General features: G+C 33.0%; 2 protein-coding genes across 2 annotated transcripts; both read left to right on the forward strand.

Moving 5' to 3' along the window:
* The first annotated feature begins 964 nt into the window (after nucleotides 1-964).
* On the forward strand, nucleotides 965-1,852 carry LOC133318536 (probable membrane-associated kinase regulator 1). Its single transcript, XM_061520536.1, has one exon. It carries the CDS (start codon nucleotides 965-967, stop codon nucleotides 1,850-1,852), a length of 888 nt encoding a protein of 295 aa, XP_061376520.1.
* A 16,322-nt stretch (nucleotides 1,853-18,174) lies between these two features.
* Nucleotides 18,175-20,363, forward strand: LOC133318537 (uncharacterized). Its single transcript, XM_061520537.1, has 4 exons — nucleotides 18,175-18,243; nucleotides 18,549-18,648; nucleotides 19,390-19,581; nucleotides 19,723-20,363. The coding sequence occupies exons 1-4, from the start codon at nucleotides 18,175-18,177 to the stop codon at nucleotides 20,361-20,363; spliced, it is 1,002 nt and encodes a 333-aa protein (XP_061376521.1).
* The last annotated feature ends 431 nt before the right edge of the window (nucleotides 20,364-20,794 follow it).

Consider the following 20,794-nt stretch of genomic DNA (forward strand, 5'->3'; position numbering starts at 1 on the left):
GTTTTTTGCATTTATATACAAAATTGCCACACGAACAGTAAAATTTACCATACTGTCACACATTGAAGTTTGCTACTGGCTAATGGCGAACTTGGTAGCCAATGATTTCTTGACACGTGACACACTTTTGGAGGAAAAGCTGACTGCCACTTGTCCAAGTTTGCTATGATTGGTAGCGAACTTGGTAGCCAATGATTTGATGACACGTGACATATTTTTGCAGAAAAAGTTGATTGGACGAAGTTTGCTACAAGGGGTAGGGAATTTGGTGCGTTGCGTGGCACAATCTCATTGCCCATCAGAATTAATGTAACAATCACAATCAAAAAAAGAAAATGAAGGAAAAATGCTATTCAATTAATATACTCACAATTAATGTACCAATCACAATTAATTTTGATTGGTACATTAATTGTGATTGGTTATTGATATATTAATTGTTTGTGATACCATTGTTATAAATTCGAACGATGTTTATGAGAGATAAAATATATCAAATGAGGTGTCATTGCGTAGATCTCAAAAAGTTACGTGAAATAAATAAACAAATTTGATTTGAATATCCGAATCAAAAGTTATGGCCCTCCGAAAGGATCGGTGATTGGTATATTAATTGTGATTGGTACAATCAAAAGTTAATCTCATTGGTATGCTAATTGTGATTGGTGATTGATACATTAATTGTGATTAATACATTAATTATAATTGATACATTAATTAAATAAGAATTTTCCTTTGTTTTTTTATTATAATTGGTAGATTAATTATGGTCGGACAAAAAATTTGCCAAAAACATGGATTATACTTTACGCGGTGGAAGTGGGGGAGCGTCCTGTTTACTCGCCACCCCTGCGCTATAATTTAGTTCAGAAGCATTGACCATTCCCTCAGATTATTATAAATTAATCGAAGTGACCAAAACTCAAACTAAAAAGTCTCAAAACTCTGTCCATGCAGTGTAGAGATGGGGAGAACAAGAGGAGGGAAAGAAGCAAAATCCTACACGCTTCCACCATCACCATCTCATTCATCGTCATCATCTTCCTCCTCAGATTTCGAGTTCACCATCTCCATCTCACCCCGCAAATCATTCACCCCCGCCGATGAACTCTTCTACAAGGGCCAGCTCCTCCCTCTCCACCTCTCTCCCCGCATCTCCATGGTCCGCAATCTCCTCCTCTCCTCCTCTACCTCCTCCACCACCTCCTCCGCCGCTCGCGACTCCACCGATTCACAATCTTCCTTCACCAGCGACCTCGCTCTATTCCCTGACTGCGATGACTCCTTTCGTCCCAGCTCCGTAACAGAGGATGACGACTTCAAGCGCCTTCACAACAAGAAGACCACCACCAACCACTTCTCCTTCTCAAGATTCTCCTCTGTTTTCCGCAAACATAACCCCAAAACCCGCCACCCAGAAAGCGTTTCTGGGTCCTCGGTGAAGCGCATGAGCAACACTGTCAAAGAGGTTATCAGGAAGTATACGAAGAAGGTGAAGCCATTGTACGAGAAGCTGTCACTCAAACAGAAGCAACAAGTACAAGAGAGAACAGTGCCGTCTCTGTTCACCAAAACAGAGATATCCACGAAGGAAATTAATGAGAGGAAAGAAACAAAGAGTGTGGTTTCTCATTCTTTCTCGGGAAACTTGAGATACCCTCTCCGTAGGAAAAGCGTCGTTTCTAGCTGTCCTTCATCGATGAGATCATCGCCGAGCCACTCCGGTATGCTTTCCGGTGGAGTATTATCCGGTGACACTTCGACGGTGGAAGAGTTGAATAATGCAATACAAGGAGCAATCACACGTTGCAAGAACTCTTTCATTCAAAACAAAAATACGGTGATTTACTAATGTACCAAAAAAAAGAAGAGGGTTTTTGGTTTTTTAATACGCAGATGCCTGGATGATGTTGGGGGAATTTTTATTTTTTTTGGTTGGGGCTTTGTTTCTGTCTCTTTGCCTTCGAATCTGACATGAAAGTGATGTAGAAAAGCTATATATATATATATATATATATATATATATATATATAGAGAGGTAAAATCATTTCTACAGCCGCTTTACGTACAACAATGTATGATTATGATTCTCCATATTTAATGATTTCACGTGTGTGTATATATAAATATATATAAGGGTAAGATCCTTTGACACCGGTGTCAAATTTAAAGTTTGACATCTTATCTTATCTGAGAGCTATTAGATAAAAAAAGATCAACGACTCTAATTTGTAAATATGTGACACCATTGATATTTTTTGATCTAACGGCTCTCAGATGAAGTGTCAAACTTTAAATTTGACAATAGTGTCAAAGGATCCTACCCCTATATATAACACATGCCACACGCACACGCGCGCACACATATTGTTCACTTGTATTGTTCATATGAACAATATCGTGCAAAAAGCACTAAAAAAATTGTTGGTATAAAATTGATGCTAAAAGCGCCATATTGCGTCACAAGAATGGCGCAGTAGTGCCATATAAATTTTGGAAAAAATATCTATCATTTTAAAGGATATAAGCTTATATCATTTTAGATCCTAACCGTTAATTTTCGTTCATCAACGGTTATAATCTATTGGGTCAAACTTAATGGGCCAAATTTATTATTAATTAATTAATAATTTTGATCCAATAAATTATAACTGTTGATGGATGGAAATCAATTGTTAGGATCTAAAATGATATAAACTTATATTCTTTAAAATGACATATGTTATTCCCATAAATTTTAATAAAATGAAACAGTACCATGTGTAGACATCATGTAAAACAGAGAGATAAAAATATCTAATATTTTTTTAGGTAATGATATTACTTAATTAAATGTTAGTTACATTTTAACTAAATTTTAGTTAGTTTTGTTAAAATCTAACTATATGCAATAATTATTTTAGTCAATAAAGTCAGAATATTTATCTATATAAATAGGTACACACCCGACGAAGAAAAAAGAGAGTAAGAAACCGAGAGAGAAGAAAAGAAAAAAGAGTGAGAACAGAGAAAGGAAAATAGAAAAGAGGAAGAAAACTGAGGAAAGAAAAGAAAATAGAGGAGAAAGGAAGAAACAAGAGAAACAGTGAGAAGTAGGAAGGAGAAGGAGTGACATACATAAAGAATAAAGTGGGGAAAATAAAGAGGAAGGTAATATTTAAAGTTAATATTTCCGAAGATATTTCTTTTAAAAGTTGTGAAGATGTTGTTGCTTTGTCCAAATATTTTCTTCTACTATTTTGATTTATCTGTTATATTTGCTTTTTATGGATTCAATTTTATATCAGTTATGAGCATGATTTAAAATCAAGACTATAGGACTAAGAATTCCTTTGATACAAATGAATATCAAGATCGAGAATGTGTAAAATTTTAACTGTATGATTTTAATGTAATTGACCCACAAGGGGATCATAATGATTATAGGATAAGAGACGCCTTATTATGGCTTGAGTTTCGTCATACAAAACCTTTCACATTCAGAGATCCAAAAAATTTTGGTAGCTTCAGTTAAATATTACACAATTTATTACATTTGATTATTTATGTAATTATTTTATCCTTATAAATTGACTTGAGAGAATGATATTTTTCATTATTGCTGCTAGAATGGTTATAATCAGTAAACCTCAATATTACTAATATTTTTTTCACGTGCATTTTTATGTTTAACCTTTCTAGAAAGCAAGAATGCCAGCATGTGAATCTTTGGAATAAGATGAAGCACCATGATTAAAGATTATGAGGAGCATACAGAGTTCACGGAGATCGTGTATACAAGCTTAGTTAAAGTTCCTATTTGATGTAAAATAGTTTAGAGACAACAAACTAATATAATTGACTCAGTCAAATATATAATTCAATTTTAGAATACTTTATCATATACCTTAGTTTTATTCACTATGTTAGAATCTCAGAATAATTGTCGTTCTTTTATTTAAAATAAGAATAAAGAAATAATGTGATATCCTCGATGTAACCTATTATAGGGAATGTTACACTAAGTCACACTTGTTTGTTGGTTATAATGCTCTTATTTTTATATTTATTATGAGTTCATTTTTCTGCAACCAATTAGATAAGTTATTTACATTGAGCCCAAAACGACGTCGTTTTGAGACAGAAATTAAGGTATTTTTGTAATTATAATTTATTTCTAGGTTATAATAGTCTTTCTTATTATAATTTTTTAATTTTTCAACTCAAAACGATGTCATTTTGAAAGTAAACATAGATATTATTGACATTCATTGTAAAAACATTAAAGCTTTTTATTATATAATAAAATTTAAATTTTATTATATAATATATAAAATTATATTTTTAAAGTTCGGTTGGTGAATGTTGAAACCAACACCTGTTATTAGTTATCATGCTTCTATTTTTGTATTTAATATACAGAAAAATATTTCTGCAGTTAGTGCAGATAAGTTATCTGCATTTACTTACAAAATGACGTCGTTTTCAAATTGAAAAATTAAAAAATTATAATTATAAAAACTGTAAAATAAATTAAAATAACAAAAACACCATGATTTCTGCCCCAAAACGATATCGTATTGGGTTTACTGCAGACTACTTATCTGCAGTGACCGCAGAAAAAGCGAACCCTTTATTATATATCATAAATGCAATTTCAAACAAAATCACTAAAATACATTAGATTATAAATTTGAATTTCAGAAATAATTATACAATATGAACTATTATGTGTAATCTCTAAATATAAACTTTCTACCTACTTTGATTTTTATTATTTTAAATTTATTTTTAATTAAAAATTGAATCAAATTTATATGAAAATATATAATAAATATAATAACAAATCCAACAGAATAAGTGAATGACAAACAAATTCATGTTTATATAAATTTTATTTAACTTATAATTTTAAAAAATAAATTCAAAATAACAAAAAAAATTATGTTTACGGATTATATAAATTTAAGTAAATTCCTGAAATATAATTATATTTAAGATATAAATTTATAATTTGATGTATTTTGTTTAAATTTACTTTAATTACATTTGGATTAGTTTGAACTTATATTTAATATTTTCATAAAATTAAATTTTTATATTTAAAAACTTGTGTTTCCTAATATGTGATAAGTATAACATTTCCTTCTTTAATATAACAAAATTTATATTTGGCATATAATTAATGGAAAAAAAGTATCTAATGTTACTTTAAATAATTTTGTTTAATGTTCACCTAAACAACATCGTTTTGATATTAAAAAATTAGAATGATAAAGACTATTCTAAACTTGAAATAAATTAAGATTACAAATATATCATAATTTCAGCTCAAAATGACATCGTTTTAATATACACTAGACAAAATTATCTAAAGTAATTTAAAAAAAAATAAACTCATAATAAATATAAAATTAGGAGCATTTTTCAACACCGTTAGAACTGACCTGTACACCAAATTCATCTTCTTAAATTTTTTTTTCTTTTTAGCTTAGCATAATTATTTATTGGAATAGAAATTTCTTAAATAAACAATAATTGAACAAGTTGGGCCACGAATTAATGGATTAAGTCGACTTTAATTTGAAATTTAAAGGACTAAACTTGTAGGCCTGTGTTTTGCGGAGCCTATAAACTCATTTGAGGTATAAAAATAAAATCCACTGAAATTAAAAATTACAACACCAAAGCTCATCCCATAAGAATTAAACTTGCTTCAAGGCGTCATTTCCAAACGATTAAAAAGGAACTAAGAAAACTAAAGGCCATTTAGAATGAATACATGAATTTTTTTTTTTTATTAAAAAAACCCTACTAAAACATGGGGAATGATATTGTAACAACCAAGTTGTGTTAGTATTACTACCAATCAATCTCACCGTTAGATCGATTTCGTTGATCCAACGATTATATTTATTTTGATCTTTGTATGGTCATGATTTCTCAAATTTAATACTTTATATTTATTTTCACTTTTGTATGGTTATGATTTCTCATATTTAATGACTTTTGTATGGTTATGATTTCTCATATTTAATGGTTTCACTTTAAATATGGAGAATCATGACCATACAAAGATGAAAATAAATATAACCACTGAATTAACATAATCAATCTAACGGTGAGATTAATTGGTAGTAACATGGTAGTAACACAACTTGGTTGTTACAGTATCCTTCCCCCTAAAACATATCCTTATTTTTTATCCTAAAAAATTATAAAAGAAATTTTTTATAAATATTCCTAACGTATCTTTTACTGTTTTGTTATGTAATTGTTTGTCATTCAAAATTCATAATTAACTATTAAAAACTTGACCCATTATCTCCAAATAAATAAATAAAATTTATACCAAACCCAATAAGTAAACTACACTCACCACGAACAAAATGTCATATTGATGACTAGCATGAAAAATATCCTTCCACACAATACACAAACTTTTCATGACTCACAGGCTTTTCATGATTCATAGGATTTTAATTTCATGACTCAAGATGGTATATCAAGCATATTGTGAATGATCTTTCCAGATTGCCAATAAGTACACCAAAGCTCATTCCCAAGAATAAAACTTTAACGCATCATTTCGAAACCATTATAAAAAGCAGAGAAAACAAAATGGCTATTAAAATAAAAAACGCATGAAAATAAGTTAAAAAAACTACTAAAATGTGTTTTTTATCCTACAAAATTACTAACAAGAAGTTTTCAAAAACAATTAAATAATTTCACGTGAATGATAGTGAAACTTGCTGGTTGCAGGAATCATATAGAATAACAATTTATCCGGATGCCATATAAGTAGGTTATCTGTGTAGTATTCTGCACATTCAAACACCCTAAATTATTTCTATCTTTCTATTGTGTTTTTTCAATAAATTCGTGGTTATCTTCACCAGCTTGATAATAATTTCAAAAATAATTGTTTTGAAATTAGTTCAAAAATTCATCACTTTTGGTTGTTGGATAGACTTAACTAGTTCTTTCTAAGACTATGAATATGTGATAGGCCGTGCTGTTATCATATCAGATTTGAAAGTAATAGGTTACCATAGACAGACAAGTGTGAACTCTTAATATTGTAAAATAGGTATATGAAAAAGATAATGCTACCAGTAATTACAATGTATAGTATAAATCAGATTTAGCTGGTGCAGAACGCAAATGCTGTGTGGGGAGAAGAAGGGTAGCATCACTCCATGTCAGCTGTTGAAAATATCATGTCCGTTATCTTTCATAAATTTGGGATCCAGCTGTTGACTATTTACTCAAAGTTAAAGACAGTTCATAATTAAGTGATAACTGATGTTTTTTATTTAGATTTACAGTAAGATTGCTTGTTAGATCGGTTCCTTTAACCTTTTTTTTTTACCTTTTTACCCTTGAGTTGTCTCCTTTATTACAATTAATTGCTTTGTTGATGTTACTATTATTAACTCCTTTATTGAAAATAGCTTAAAAGTATTTTGGTCATTTAAAAGTTCAGGTTAAGTATTAAATTTGTTAAACTGGATCAAAATGTTGCTTCAAATGTATATGTTTGATTCTAAATGTTGGTTCAAATTGTACATGTTTGATTCCATTTAAATAAGGTCTTGGTTTTATGTACTTGTGAATGTAATTATTTTTTTTTGAGAGATTTTACCCCACTATAATATGGATATTTCCAACTCAAACATAATTATCTCTTATAAGAATACATGTGATTTATAAAAAAAAATTTTTTTTATCAAATTGGTGGGAGGGTGGATTCTTTAAAAGTTGAATATGGATTCAGTGCACGGATCCATGACTTGTGAATTGTTGTGGGGCACTTTTCTATTGTTCTATATGTGCATTTCAAACTGGATTAATTTCTGCGGTTCTACTAACATGGTAATAGCCTTGTTAATATAAGATATTTAAATAAAAGAATATATAAGCTTACACATTGTGTATAGTTAAATTATACATATTTATTCACCAAAAGTAAATTATACAAATTGTTTACTGAAAAAAAAAATTATACAAATTTTAACATCAAAAAATAAGATTAAAGATTATTTTATAATATATATTTCAAAATAAATAATATCAATTCAAAAAAAAAATATCATATTATGAAAAATATATTAATTTAAGTAAATAAGTTTTTTAATTTAGTAATAATTTTAAAAAAATATAAATTTCAAAACATTATGTAACATTGGATCAAGCTGGATCTTGTACTTGCCCCAAAATTTATACCAAACCCAATAAGTAAACTACACTCACCACAAACATATTGATGACTAGCATGAAGAATATCCTTCCCCAAGAAGTTTTCTGTGTTTTTTATAATGGTTTTGAAATGATGCGTTCAAACAAAATGGCTATCTAAAACAAAACTCATAAAAATTACAAACAAGAAGTTTTCAAAACAATTAAATAATTTCACAGTGAACGATAGTGAAGCTTGCTAGAATAACAATTTATCCGGATGCCATATAAATAGGTTATCTGTGTAGTATTCTGCACATTCAAACACCCGAAATCCTTTCTACCTTTCTATTGTGTTTTTTCAATAAATTTGTGGTTATCTTCACCAGCTTGATAGTAATTTCAAAAATAATTGCTTTGACATTAGTTCAAAAACTCATCACTTTTAATTGTTGGATAGACTTAACTAGTTCTTTCTAAGACTATGAATATGTGATAGGGGCACAATGTTATCATATTAGATTTGAAAGTCACAGTTTACCACAGACAGACAAATGTGAACTCTTAATATTGTAAAATAAGTATATGAAAAAGATAATGCTACCAATAATTACAATGAATAATATAAATCAGATTTTGCCGGTGCAGAACTCAAGTGAGGAGAAGAAGGACATAGCATCACTCCATATTACAGGAGTTGCCTCCCGCGCTCTCTGTCAGCTGTTGAAAATATCACGTCCATTATCTTTCATAAATTTGGGATCCAGTTGAGAATTAAGATGAATCCAGTAGCAACTAGCAGTGGGTTTTCTTTTATCCCTTTAGGTAGTGTTTGCTTCGGGAGTTCTGAAAATTATCCCAGCGAAGTGCATGTGGGTTTCCCATTTCTCCACGTTTGGTTGAGGATAACGTGAATTTTATCCATCAAACCTCGTTGCCCAGCTATTTACAAATGCATGTAAAAATGGAACAAAGACACTGTTGAAGAAGCCCTCTCCCACCATGGTATTTTTGTGAAATCCGGATAAATGAAAAAAGGGGATGAAAACTTCTTCCATTGCTGACATCTTGGTGTCGACGAACAAAGCATTTTGGATGCAAACGAGATTTCTTTTACTTCCGTTATTTTCTTCTTCACACCCATTTTGGTCCCTCTCAAACACGAGCCACCGACCAAGATACAAACAGCGGTGTCTCCAACGGAATCTCCGTCGCCGCCAACAACAACAACAACTCCGACAGGGAATGGAGGTTCAGGCTCTTCCACGAAATGGGTTGTTGTCGGAGTCACGGTTGGAGTTGCTTTGTCGCTTCTTGTGATTCTCCTTGTGTTTTACCTATGTTTCTATTTTATTGCTGTTGGAAGGTTGTAATAAAACCAAGGTGTTTTTATAAGGATATTATTGAAATTTCATTAAGTTTTCCCATCAATATTTTATCTTCAACCAAATACACATTCAGAAATTTTATTCAATTTTCCTAGAAAAATTTGGTCCAACCAAACAACTTTTTTAAAACTTTCCTATCTAACTCACTTTCCCTGCATATCCCTAATATTTACATTTCCTTAGTATTAAAAAATTTCACCTCAACCAAACACTCCCTTAGGCATTTTTGCTAATCTTATGCAAGGTTACTTTGATTGAAAAATGAAAGGTGAGTTTCAGTACATGCCAAGATGGCTTTATATGCATGAGAAAAGCGGAACAAATTTTTAGTTCAAAGGTGGTATTAACTGTAATTTTATTTAAAAGCACAAAATATTATTGTCTTTTAAAAGAATAAATAATTTTTTTATGGCTTTTTAGGTTTTTATAAGTGAACCCCACTCGGGCCCTAATCACCTTCTTTTAGGGATGTAAATGAAACCGGCCTTACGCCTAAATGAATTAGACTTGTGCAAAATATTTCAAGGCTGACTTAATTTGTTAACATGATACAAACCAAATTATAAAGTTAGTTTGACTTATTTTTAAAAAATATAAGGCTTGACTTGGCCTACTAAGTCTTCGAAGATCACATATTACACTTTATAATGAAATTAAGTAAGCACAAGGTAAATAAAAAAATGGACCTGTGCAGCATAAAGGTAGATAAAAAGATAGGTCTGTACAATATCCATGCTTCAAGCCTAAAAAGCTCATGTATGAAGAATATTAGAGAGATATAAATTCATTAATATAACCTCACCCAACTCATTAAGATTTTGAGTTGAATTGATTTTTTATATGGTATGAGAGCGTTGGTGTCATTTGATCTCACAGTCCCTATTTAATTAATAAATAATTAATTTACAAAAAATAAAAAATAAATAATTAAGTGTTGTAGAGTTTCTAAGAACAGGTAAGTGAGCTTTTGCATTATTCACCATTCAATTCCGGTGGCGAGTTAGAGATATATAGAATGACTAACGTAGTCTCACCCAAGAACTTTAAGTTGACGGAAAGTCAAAATAATACAATAGTTACAGCCACACCACAATCTAAAATATTATTTTATTAAAAATAAGATATTATGTTAGTAAAAAAAATTATTATATTTAAAAATAATAAATTATTTTTATAAAAAAATATAGGCCGGTCTTGAAAATTTAGATGTCAAACTTTTTAAAATATACTAATTTCTAAAAAGTCTTTTAATGAGTTCAAACTTATACCATTTTTTAAAATGGGTCAAAGCAAACTAATCACGAGGTCAGGTAGAAGGCTAGACAAATTGTCAAGCCCATTTATACCCGCATCTCCTCATGTGATTAGGGTTTTAGAGCTACCTCGTCAATGAGCTTGTATTGGACAATTGTCACATATGAAGAAAGTGACGGCAAAAAAATTAAAATATTATTATTTTAATAAAAATTATGAAAACATAATTATTTTGAACTAATTTAAGGATTTATTCATATCTAAAACGGGAGTGGCCACTCAAGCCTCATTTAGACGTGACTAACACAACACTTACGCCTAAAAAAGGCGTGACCACTTACGCCCAAGTGTGACCTTGCGAGAGAAAGTGTTGATATAATATGTGAAAAAATACATCGTCTACCAGAGGAATTTCTGTAAGAGCTGAAGAGTGGACTTCGAGTTATCCTTGAGGGTGGAAACGTTTCACAGTATAGAGAGGAATTTTTTCTTTTTCAGAAACTTGTTCAGAGTAGAACTGATTTAACAGCCAAAACACTGATTAGAGCACATCGTGTGCAACTTGAAATCCTTGTTGCAATAAATACTGGAATTCAGGGATTTCTGCATCCTAGCATTAGTCTATCACAGACTTCCCTGATTGAGATCTTTAGGTATAAGAGATGCAGAAACATAGCTTGTGAAAACCAGCTTCCAGCTGATGATTGTTCCTGTGAAATATGCACAAACAGTAATGGTTTCTGCAATCTTTGGATGTGTGTAATCTGCAACAAGATTGGACGAGATTTGTGTTCTCACTGGACTCACACAGATTGTGCCATCTGTGAGCAACTCATTTTCATGGGCCCTTCTTCGAAGAGCGGAGAAGGACCAAGTGAAATGGTTTTTAGGTGTAAAGCATACAAGAGGACTTCAGAATTGTTGGATTGGGTTAAAGATGTCTTCCAACACCATGCGCCATCATGGGATCATTGGCGGACCTACGTTGGCGCAAGTGTCCGCAAGTGCGGACACAAAAAAAAAAAAAGGATGTAGTGGTTCGACTGGAAGCAATGGAGAGATAAGATTAAGGAACTTTTGAACCGCAGGTGTGGAGAGACAATGTTCCCAAATGAACTTTTGAACATGCTCAGTAATTGAGGCTTCGCCACACGCCCTGCAATTCCATCAACTCCATCAATTTCACTTAATCTACTCTTAAATAACCAAAGGCAGAAATCAAGCTTGTATACGAAATCAAGCACTCTGAAGGCTCAGATTAAGGAACAACCTTGCATACGAAATCAAGCACTCCGAAGGCTCCAGCGCTAGAATTGCAGAAACCATATCCAAGCAACATGGCACACCACCTCGCACCCTCCTTCCTCATCGCGCCGTCCCCGCTGCTAAGTTTTTTTATTTCTTTTTGTTTGTTTCCCTGCCTCATATCATCATATGCCTATTAGGTTTCTAGTTGGAGATATTTTTGGGTTTAGGATTAGCTTTTAATCAAATAGAAAGAAAAGTGGGCTAAGCCCAACATGTTGGTAATGGAAATAGTTAAATCCATTTCGTTGATGTAGGCTTACAAATGGTCAATCTTTTCTTAAAAAATAAAAATAAAACAAAAAAAAAGTGGTTTTATTATACAGAAACACGAAAAAAAGAACTTAGGTGGATGGGTGTGGAAAAATTAGTGATTTTAGCTTGAGAACTTAGGTATTGTAAAATTACGTTGTAAAAAAAAAAAAGAATCATTCCCTATTAAATTAGACTAGAACAGGGATGGGTGAAAGTGCAAGAATATATTTTAAGAAATTGTATATTACTGTACCATTGTTAGAATATATTTTCTTTTCCCTTATTCAAGGCATCGAATAAAACATGAGTACATAACCATATTAGAGTAAAAAGTGTTAATAATTAAATAGCAGGATTGCTATTTTCCTTTCATGAATTGGCCTCTAAGCATGCATGATGATATTTTTGTAAATATATCTCAACACATATCTAATATTATCTATAAAATCCGGAGTGGTAGTTTCACTTCTTATAAAAGATTGCAAAAAATCTAAAATGCTTATTAGACTTTGACCTACAGGTTAACAGCCTGCGACAGGAACTGCAACTTCTTGCAAAAGATAGAACAATCACTATTGTAAATGCAAGTGGAATAGGTTCTAGTTAGTTACTTTCTTTTACTCATCAAAGGAGTGTTTAGTTATTTCTTCAGGACTCAAGGATTGTATAAAGATCACATGTGCCACATTTTCTTCCATGTTGAATTTTGTTTGCCTATATAACTTGAATGTGACATAAATACATAAATAAAAATTTCACGTAAATAAAGCATTGATTTAAATTTTCTTTACAAAAAAAAGCGCTGCCCCCGAACCCCCGACACTAAGAGTGCGGACATAAACAAAACTTCCTGGGTCCGCCACTGATGGGATGGAGAGGCCTTAATAAGGGAACATGATTATATTAGTAGGAATTTTCATGGTAGTAACGACTCCCGAGGGAGGAAACTATTTTGGAAGTGTGATGATCTCAAAGAAAAATTGAAAAGTGGAAATATTGAATCAAAAGCTGTTGGGAACACCCTCAAAGCCTATCAAAAATCAAATGTCGAGCTCGGAGCTCGGCACAATCAGAGGTATGCCTGAGTGAGGCACCAGAGAGAGACAAAGGAGAAACAATAATATTTTAACGTGGAAAAACCTTCCTCCATGTGAAGAAGTAAAAACTCAAGAGATATTAGTCCAGAATCAAGCTTCCATTCTAAAAATAATAGGTAGAAGATATCAAACTTCATCTATAATGGTGGTATTCAAATTTTCCTAAAGAGGTCTCATTCACACTTTCCTTTAGAGGTGCTCACTAATATAATGCTCTAAACCTTTCTCAAAAACACTAAAGGTCCCACCCTTCTACCTTCACACATCACAAGTATATATACAAAGGAGGAGGGACAATTCTAAAATATTAAAAGTGGGAACTAGGGTTTATCGAGCCCCACAAAAGTATCATTGTACCTTGTGCAACATTGAGGAGGAAAAGTCCAACAAAAGCTCCTTACAAAGCAATATTGATATTTTTCCAAGGTACTAGAACTCTACTTTTTTTGCAAAATAGAAACATTTTTCTGTCTTTTAAAAAAAAGAAATATTTTTCTTAATAATGAATAATTTTTTTTTTTAATTACAAAGCTATGAATTGATAACTTTTAAAAATAAAAAATTCTTGTATGAAATTGGATTGTTGTCCATAGACCCTTACCCAATACCACAAACAGCAAGTAGACTAAAAAGTTTAATGAAATTGCAGAGGGTGAGAATTGAACAGGAATGGCTTCAATAACTTAATCGAACTAATAGAAAAAAGTTTATTTGCGACAATAAATTTCATCGCAAATTTTGTCACAAGCGACAATTTTCATACGATCAAATTCAGTTGCAAATAAATTTGCGACGAAGGAATTTGTGATGAAATCTCATAGAATTTCGTCACTAATTAGGTTTTTTCTTGTAGCTTCATCGTTTTACACAAGGCTTCTTCTACATTCTGAGGATGGTGACTCGCTCCTGTCTCGATGACAGTTCCGCTCTCCTCCGAGAAGCTCAATACACTGTATGAATTGATGATTATATCAACACTTTCTCTTGCAAGGTCACGCCTAGCTTAAGCCCGCCTACAAAAGGCTTGAATGTTGTGTTGGTCATGCCTAAGTGAGACGTGAGTGGTCACATCCATTTCATTTCAAGCGTAATTGAATATAATAGATCCATAAATTGATTAAAAATAACTATGTTTTTGTAACTTTTTATCAAAATAATAATATTTTAATTTTGCCAGAAGGTGACGCTAATAATCTCAAATAAAATTTAGAGTACAAGGGTAAGGGTTACTGTTACACGTCCCATATTGGTTGCCTATACAATTAATGTGATGTTTATAAAGCCTTGGACACTTTCATCCTTTGAGCTAGCTTTTGGGGTGATGACCTCAAGGTCTGTAACAATTGGTACTTTCTTTGAGAGTTGAGGCCACAGAAAGGACTACCTATAGGCTGAATCAAGGTGCCCACTGAATACTGATAGGTGGGTGAAGCCGCCCTAGAGGGGGAAAGGACTATCGTCGGGTCAGTGTTGATAGAATGAAAGTCGCCGTGAATATTGGCCCTTAAAGTGGTGACAATGTTACAAGTCCCACATTAATTGCCTATACAACGAATGAGGTTTATTACTGTTGCGACTCACGGCAAGTGCACCGGTCGTATAAGTAATATAATGTTTTGAGTAATAGATCGTTCCCACGAGGATTATGATTCAAGCACTAATTCACTATTTTAGCTTAAGTTGGACAATCAAAATTGTATTTGTAACAAGATTGGATTTGAAATTTAAAATAATTAAACTAATTAATCGCAAGAATTTAAAAATAAGAATTTAAAGATTTGATTTAATTGACAGAAAATAAACCTAACTAGGGTTTCGATTTCCCTCAACCTCTCTATTATTTTGAGTTCCTTCTTATTGTTAATCGCCCTTAATACCAATTCAGTCGATTCTTTATTATGTAATTAAGGCTCAATTCCTTGTTACCCTAATTATTTACAATCTTGCAAGAACCCTAGTTCTCCGATTATTTCCCAAGAAAGCAAGCATTACGTTCAAGAATCATAAGACTGCGCAATATCCTATGTCTATCCCTAGAATCATACGGATTACGATGAAATTGTCAGATAAAGTTCATGCACCAACATCCCTATTGTCATGCTTTCACCCAAGATCAATACACAAGATTCAAGCTCATATAAAGCATTAAGAAAAGACAATTTCGTTCATGATAAAAAGGAAAATTAACGTAAAGAATTATTCAAAGCATAATAGATCAATCGAGTTCCATCTAACCCTAACTACTAAAAGATTTAGCCAGACATAACAACATAAAAAATGAAAGAAATTAGAAAAGCTCCCCTAAATTTCATAGTAGAATGAAAATTCTTCAATAACCCCAGTGCAAGCTTGATTTTGATCCGTCTCCGCCGCTCACGAACATGAACTGGGTGCAGGTTTATCTGCGTTCCCTCTGCCTCCGAGTACCAAGAACTCTTTCAGAATGTCAAAAAGTATGTAATTCTGCCCCAAATTGTGTTTTTAAGGGCAAAAAATTCGTGCCCTAGGTGGATACTTCAAGTGGACCTAAGTTGGGTCTTTCGGGGCGTTTAAACCTGAATTTGGGGGCTTAAGCCTCCTGGGACAGTAGTGCAGATTTGTATGAGGGCGCTTAACTTAAGCGCCCTCTTCGAAGAGGAACTTTTACCTGGCAACGAGCTTAAGCCTGAATTTGGAGGCTTAAGTGCCCTCAGGCAATGGCTTTTTGCGATTTTGGAATATTTGGGGGCTTAAGCCTCCTCTTCAAGAATTTGATTTTCTTTGTTTTTCTTCAAATAAGATCTTCATATCTTCGATTCTTGATCTCCATCTCTTCAATCTTCATATTTGCTTCCAATTATCATCAAATACCTTCAAAATAAGCAAATATACATTATTTAATTCATAATTCATAAAGTCCATGTTTTTTTTTTTGATAACAAAAGTCCATGTTTTTGTGTCAATAAACCCTATATTTAACTTATTTAACTTGATAATTCATGTAATTTTAGTCTATAAAACAAGATAAACTAAAGGTTTATCAATTACTCCCACCCTTTGAACTAGCTTTTGGGTGGTGAAGTCAAGTTCCGTAAAAGTTACACTTACTTCATCCACAAGATAAATACGAGTAAGCCATCTCCTAGTTGAAGTACGGTCTCGGTATATGTCTTACACAGGGTTGGTTTTAAGCCGAGGTAGTCTCATTTAACCAGTGTGCCCATGTGACAATATATAAGAGTAGGGGTGTTCGCGGTCTGGATTGGATCAGTTTTGGAAGACAAAATCATCTGATCCAATACCTTCGGTTTGATCATTTAATCATCCATTCGATTCGGATTTTTTTACAAATCCGATCCGATCCAATCCAATTTTTGTCAATTTGGATTGGATCGGTTTTCGGTTTTTTGAAAATCTTAAAATTTGTTTCATGATTATTGTGCAAATAACATCTTTTGTATATATTGCCTTTGTAATTATTATTTTTGAAATACAAAAGCATCGGTAAACGATAATATAGTTTTTTTTTGGGCAATGAGATATAAAGCTCTACATAAATGAAATTTTGTTGATGAGATGTGATTAGGTTTTTTCTTAGGTATAGTTGATGGGTTAACAAATCTTGGGTTTAGAAATTTTTGGGCTATGATTGGGAAAAAAACCAAGTAGGTAGAGAAAAATTAATATATTGGATCGGTTTGAATTAGATCAGTTTTCATTAACCCATCCGAAAATCGATCCAATCCAATTAAAATTTGCGGATTTTTTTCGGTTTTCGGTTTATTCGGTTATCGGTTTTTCGGTTCGGTCACCGCGATTTGAATCGGATTTGGATTGGTTGATGAACACCCCTAATCCGATTCGGTCCCTATTTGAGACTACTAAGGCTGTCGGACGACTCTTCAGTAACCCAGACCTCTACGCTCGCTTATTTCGCTGTATACGACTATACCCCCTCCATCATGTCTCAAAAAGCATTTCTAAGGATCCCCATTCTCGGACTATCTGTTTATATGTGTTGATGTATGCATGTCATTTCTTTTTAAGTTAATGTATGCATGCCACGGATTTCTTTTGTTTTTCTGTTTGATTGTTGGAGGTTGATAACCGTTGTAATCGTAAAATCTTAACTTTTTTTTTTTCAAATCTGGCATTGGGATTGGCATTTTTGCCATGCAGTCATGCAAAGCAGAAAATTGATCATTTTAATTAGTCCTTCTTGCTTTCCAAATCTCAAGCATGGTTTACTTTTTGCACCGAGTTTATTTTGGTTAACAGTTGTGCATTGTAGGAACCATGCCAACCTAATGTGAGCTTTACAAAAAATAACTTATCCATTGTTATGTTAAGGTTGAAATTAACTTGTGTCAGTTTCGTCAAACACTTGAAAAGAGATTATTTGCTTAGCACGTCTTCCCTTAATCCTGATTTCCTCTCTCAAAAAGGTCATAACAGTTGTGTTTGTGTGATCAATTCATGTCATTGTTTTGTGCAATTAATTGTCTAGAGTAACCTCTGTTGTTTCAGATTCCCAACGATGGAATATTTGAAAATATAAATTCACTGTAGGACGTCACAAAAATGCCTCAATGGACCGAAAAAAACCTCTCTGAGTTGCTACTGGATTCACCTACGTATGTATTTCAAGTTCAGAGTTTGTACTCTTAGCTTTTAGAAAGAGAAAATTTAATTTGAAATTGAATTTTGGTCTTAATTTCCAGCTGGGTACCAAATTAATGAAAGATAATGGATTTAAGCATGCCACATTTTCAATTGCTGATGGAGCACTGGAGGCAGCTCTTGAGGTGAGAGATAGTGTTTGTTTTATTATAAGTTGTTCATTTGACCAATTCTTTGTTACAACAAGACTGTCTTTTGCCCCCAGCAATGATGGGGTTTGGGAGGAAGTTGCTTGCTAGAGATGTTAATATACTAGTCATGGTTGAATATTATCTTGATTTCCAAAAACATAAACATTCTGTGAAAGTTTGAATATTTACGGCCAGAAAACTGAAACAGACGATGCTCAACTTTCATCTCTTGGATAAAAGACTGTCGAACTGCAGACGCATTCTATGTTGTTGATTAATTTGTTTATAGTTATGCATAGAGCAGTGAAAGTTGTGCATTCAATGATGGAAAATATGGTGTCAAGAATTACAAATTATATGTTCCTTGTTGTTTCCCATCTATACTTTCTCATTGGCAAGGTATGTGTGCCATGGTGACCAGCATTTATTAAAGTTTCCAGGCCTTCTTGATGATATCATTACTTTGTTAAGTCAAATGTGGAAGTGGATGATGTCACTGCCATCATAAGCAAAAAAAATTTCCGCATATTCAGATGGGGGAGAATCAAAATCAACATTGATAACACATTTATCCCAAGCTAGTTGGGTCGGTATTCCGTTAGAGGAGAATGATAAAATTTAAAAAATTCCACTGTGCCATGTTGCATTGAGAAGTTTGATCAAATTACAGATTTCTGGTCTGCATTGTTAACTTTGTGTATATGCATCATACTCTTTTTTCTGTTTTATGCCATGGGAAGGAGTGCAGGGATTGTTAATATATCCTAATGCAGAAACTAAAGGTGACGTGGAAGCAACTAAAGCTGACGTGGAAAGTGATGAAGTTAAGCTTAGTTTGTAAATTGATTTACGCGGTTAAAGTCTGTTGTATACAGTTAGAAGTTTGTTATATTTGTTTTTCTTTTATCTGCTTACCACCATGATATATAAGGTGGAAAAGCTTCAATGTACAAAAAGATTTTTCAATACAATGAATTCCAAGAAAACTAAGATGATATCAAAGCTCTAATGCTCTGGGCCATCAACCACGTTCCGCATTACGTTTCCAGTTCTTTGTTTCTTGTTCATTTTCTTTTTTCTTCGTCCAATCAACCTTCTTCTTGATCTTGATAACTATGGCAGAACAAAACTAATTATCAGATCCGTATTACCTTCACCCTAATGAATCACCATCTTTAGTTCTTGTTTCGCCATTGATGAATGGAAAGAACTATCATGCATGGTCGAGAGCCATGAAAGTGGCTTTGATTTCGAAAAACAAGTTAGTGTTTGTGAACGGCACTATCACTGCTCCTACAGAAGACGATGCAATCTTTCCTGCCTGGGAAAGATGTAATACGATGATCCTTTCATGGCTTCACAAATCTATAGCTCCGTCTATAGTTCAATCCATTCTTTGGATTGACAAAGCTTATGATGTATAGAATGACCTGAAAGATCGATTTTCCCAAGCTGACACTTTTCGCATTGCAGATTTACAAGAGGATCTGTTTCAAACCAATCAAGGTGATAGGTCAGTATCTGATTACTTTACAATCTTGAAAGCACTTTGGGATGAGCTGAATAATCTTAGACCACCTCCACCATGCACATGTGGAAGTTTGGTTCAAATACGAGAGCACAGGGAGACAGATCAAGTTATAAGATTTTTGCGAGGTCTTAATGAAAGCTTTGCACAAGTTCGATCCCAAATAATGCTTATGTCTCCTCTTCCAAATATCAACAAAGCATTTTCGCTTGTTCAACAACAAGAAAGACAATTACGAACGGATTCACATATTGACATCGAAGCAAAGGTGTTTGCTGGTTCATCAAAATCCTCACGTGGTCATGGATCTTCATACAGAGGAAGAGGAAGATTCATTGGTGGACGAGGCTCAATTGCTGGCAATAAATACTGCACTAATTGCAAGAAGACAAATCACACTATCGACACGTGCTACTTCAAGCATGGTTTTCCCCAAGGATACAGAACAAAGAATTTTCAAGGTTCGAGTAATGCAGCTCAAACTGAACAAAATACAAACACTGTGGTTAAAGATAATGATGTATCAACTCCACAAGTCTCTGTTTCAAGGGAGAAATATGAAGATTACATGGCTTATATGCAGTAAAACAACTCTGTCCACTCAACTAACATGGCACATACAATTCCATTCAATGAGAATCTCCTTATGACAGGTAAAATTTCGATACAATGGCTCTTAGATACGGGGGCCACATATCACATTACACATATCCCTTCCATGCTCACATCCATTCACAAGATCACACCAATATCTGTTTTCTTTCCTGATGGATCTTCTGTTATAGCTCCATATGCTGGAAATGTGGATATTTCTTCCACTCTTAGATTAGAGAATGTATTATATATCCCAGAATTCAAGGTGAATCTTATATTTGTCACAAGATTACTTGAAAATGCTGACTGTTTCCTGGTTTTTCATGCATCACATTGCTGATTTGAAGACGATTGGTACAACTAGAAGAAAAGGAGGGTTGTTTGTCATGATCACTGAATCTGCACAACTCAATTCGAGTTCTC

Source organism: Gastrolobium bilobum, unplaced genomic scaffold, assembly GCF_033153095.1.
Source record: "Gastrolobium bilobum isolate Gb01-03AN ecotype WA unplaced genomic scaffold, APGP_CSIRO_Gbil_v1 utg889, whole genome shotgun sequence".
NCBI classification, from domain to species: Eukaryota; Viridiplantae; Streptophyta; class Magnoliopsida; order Fabales; family Fabaceae; genus Gastrolobium; species Gastrolobium bilobum.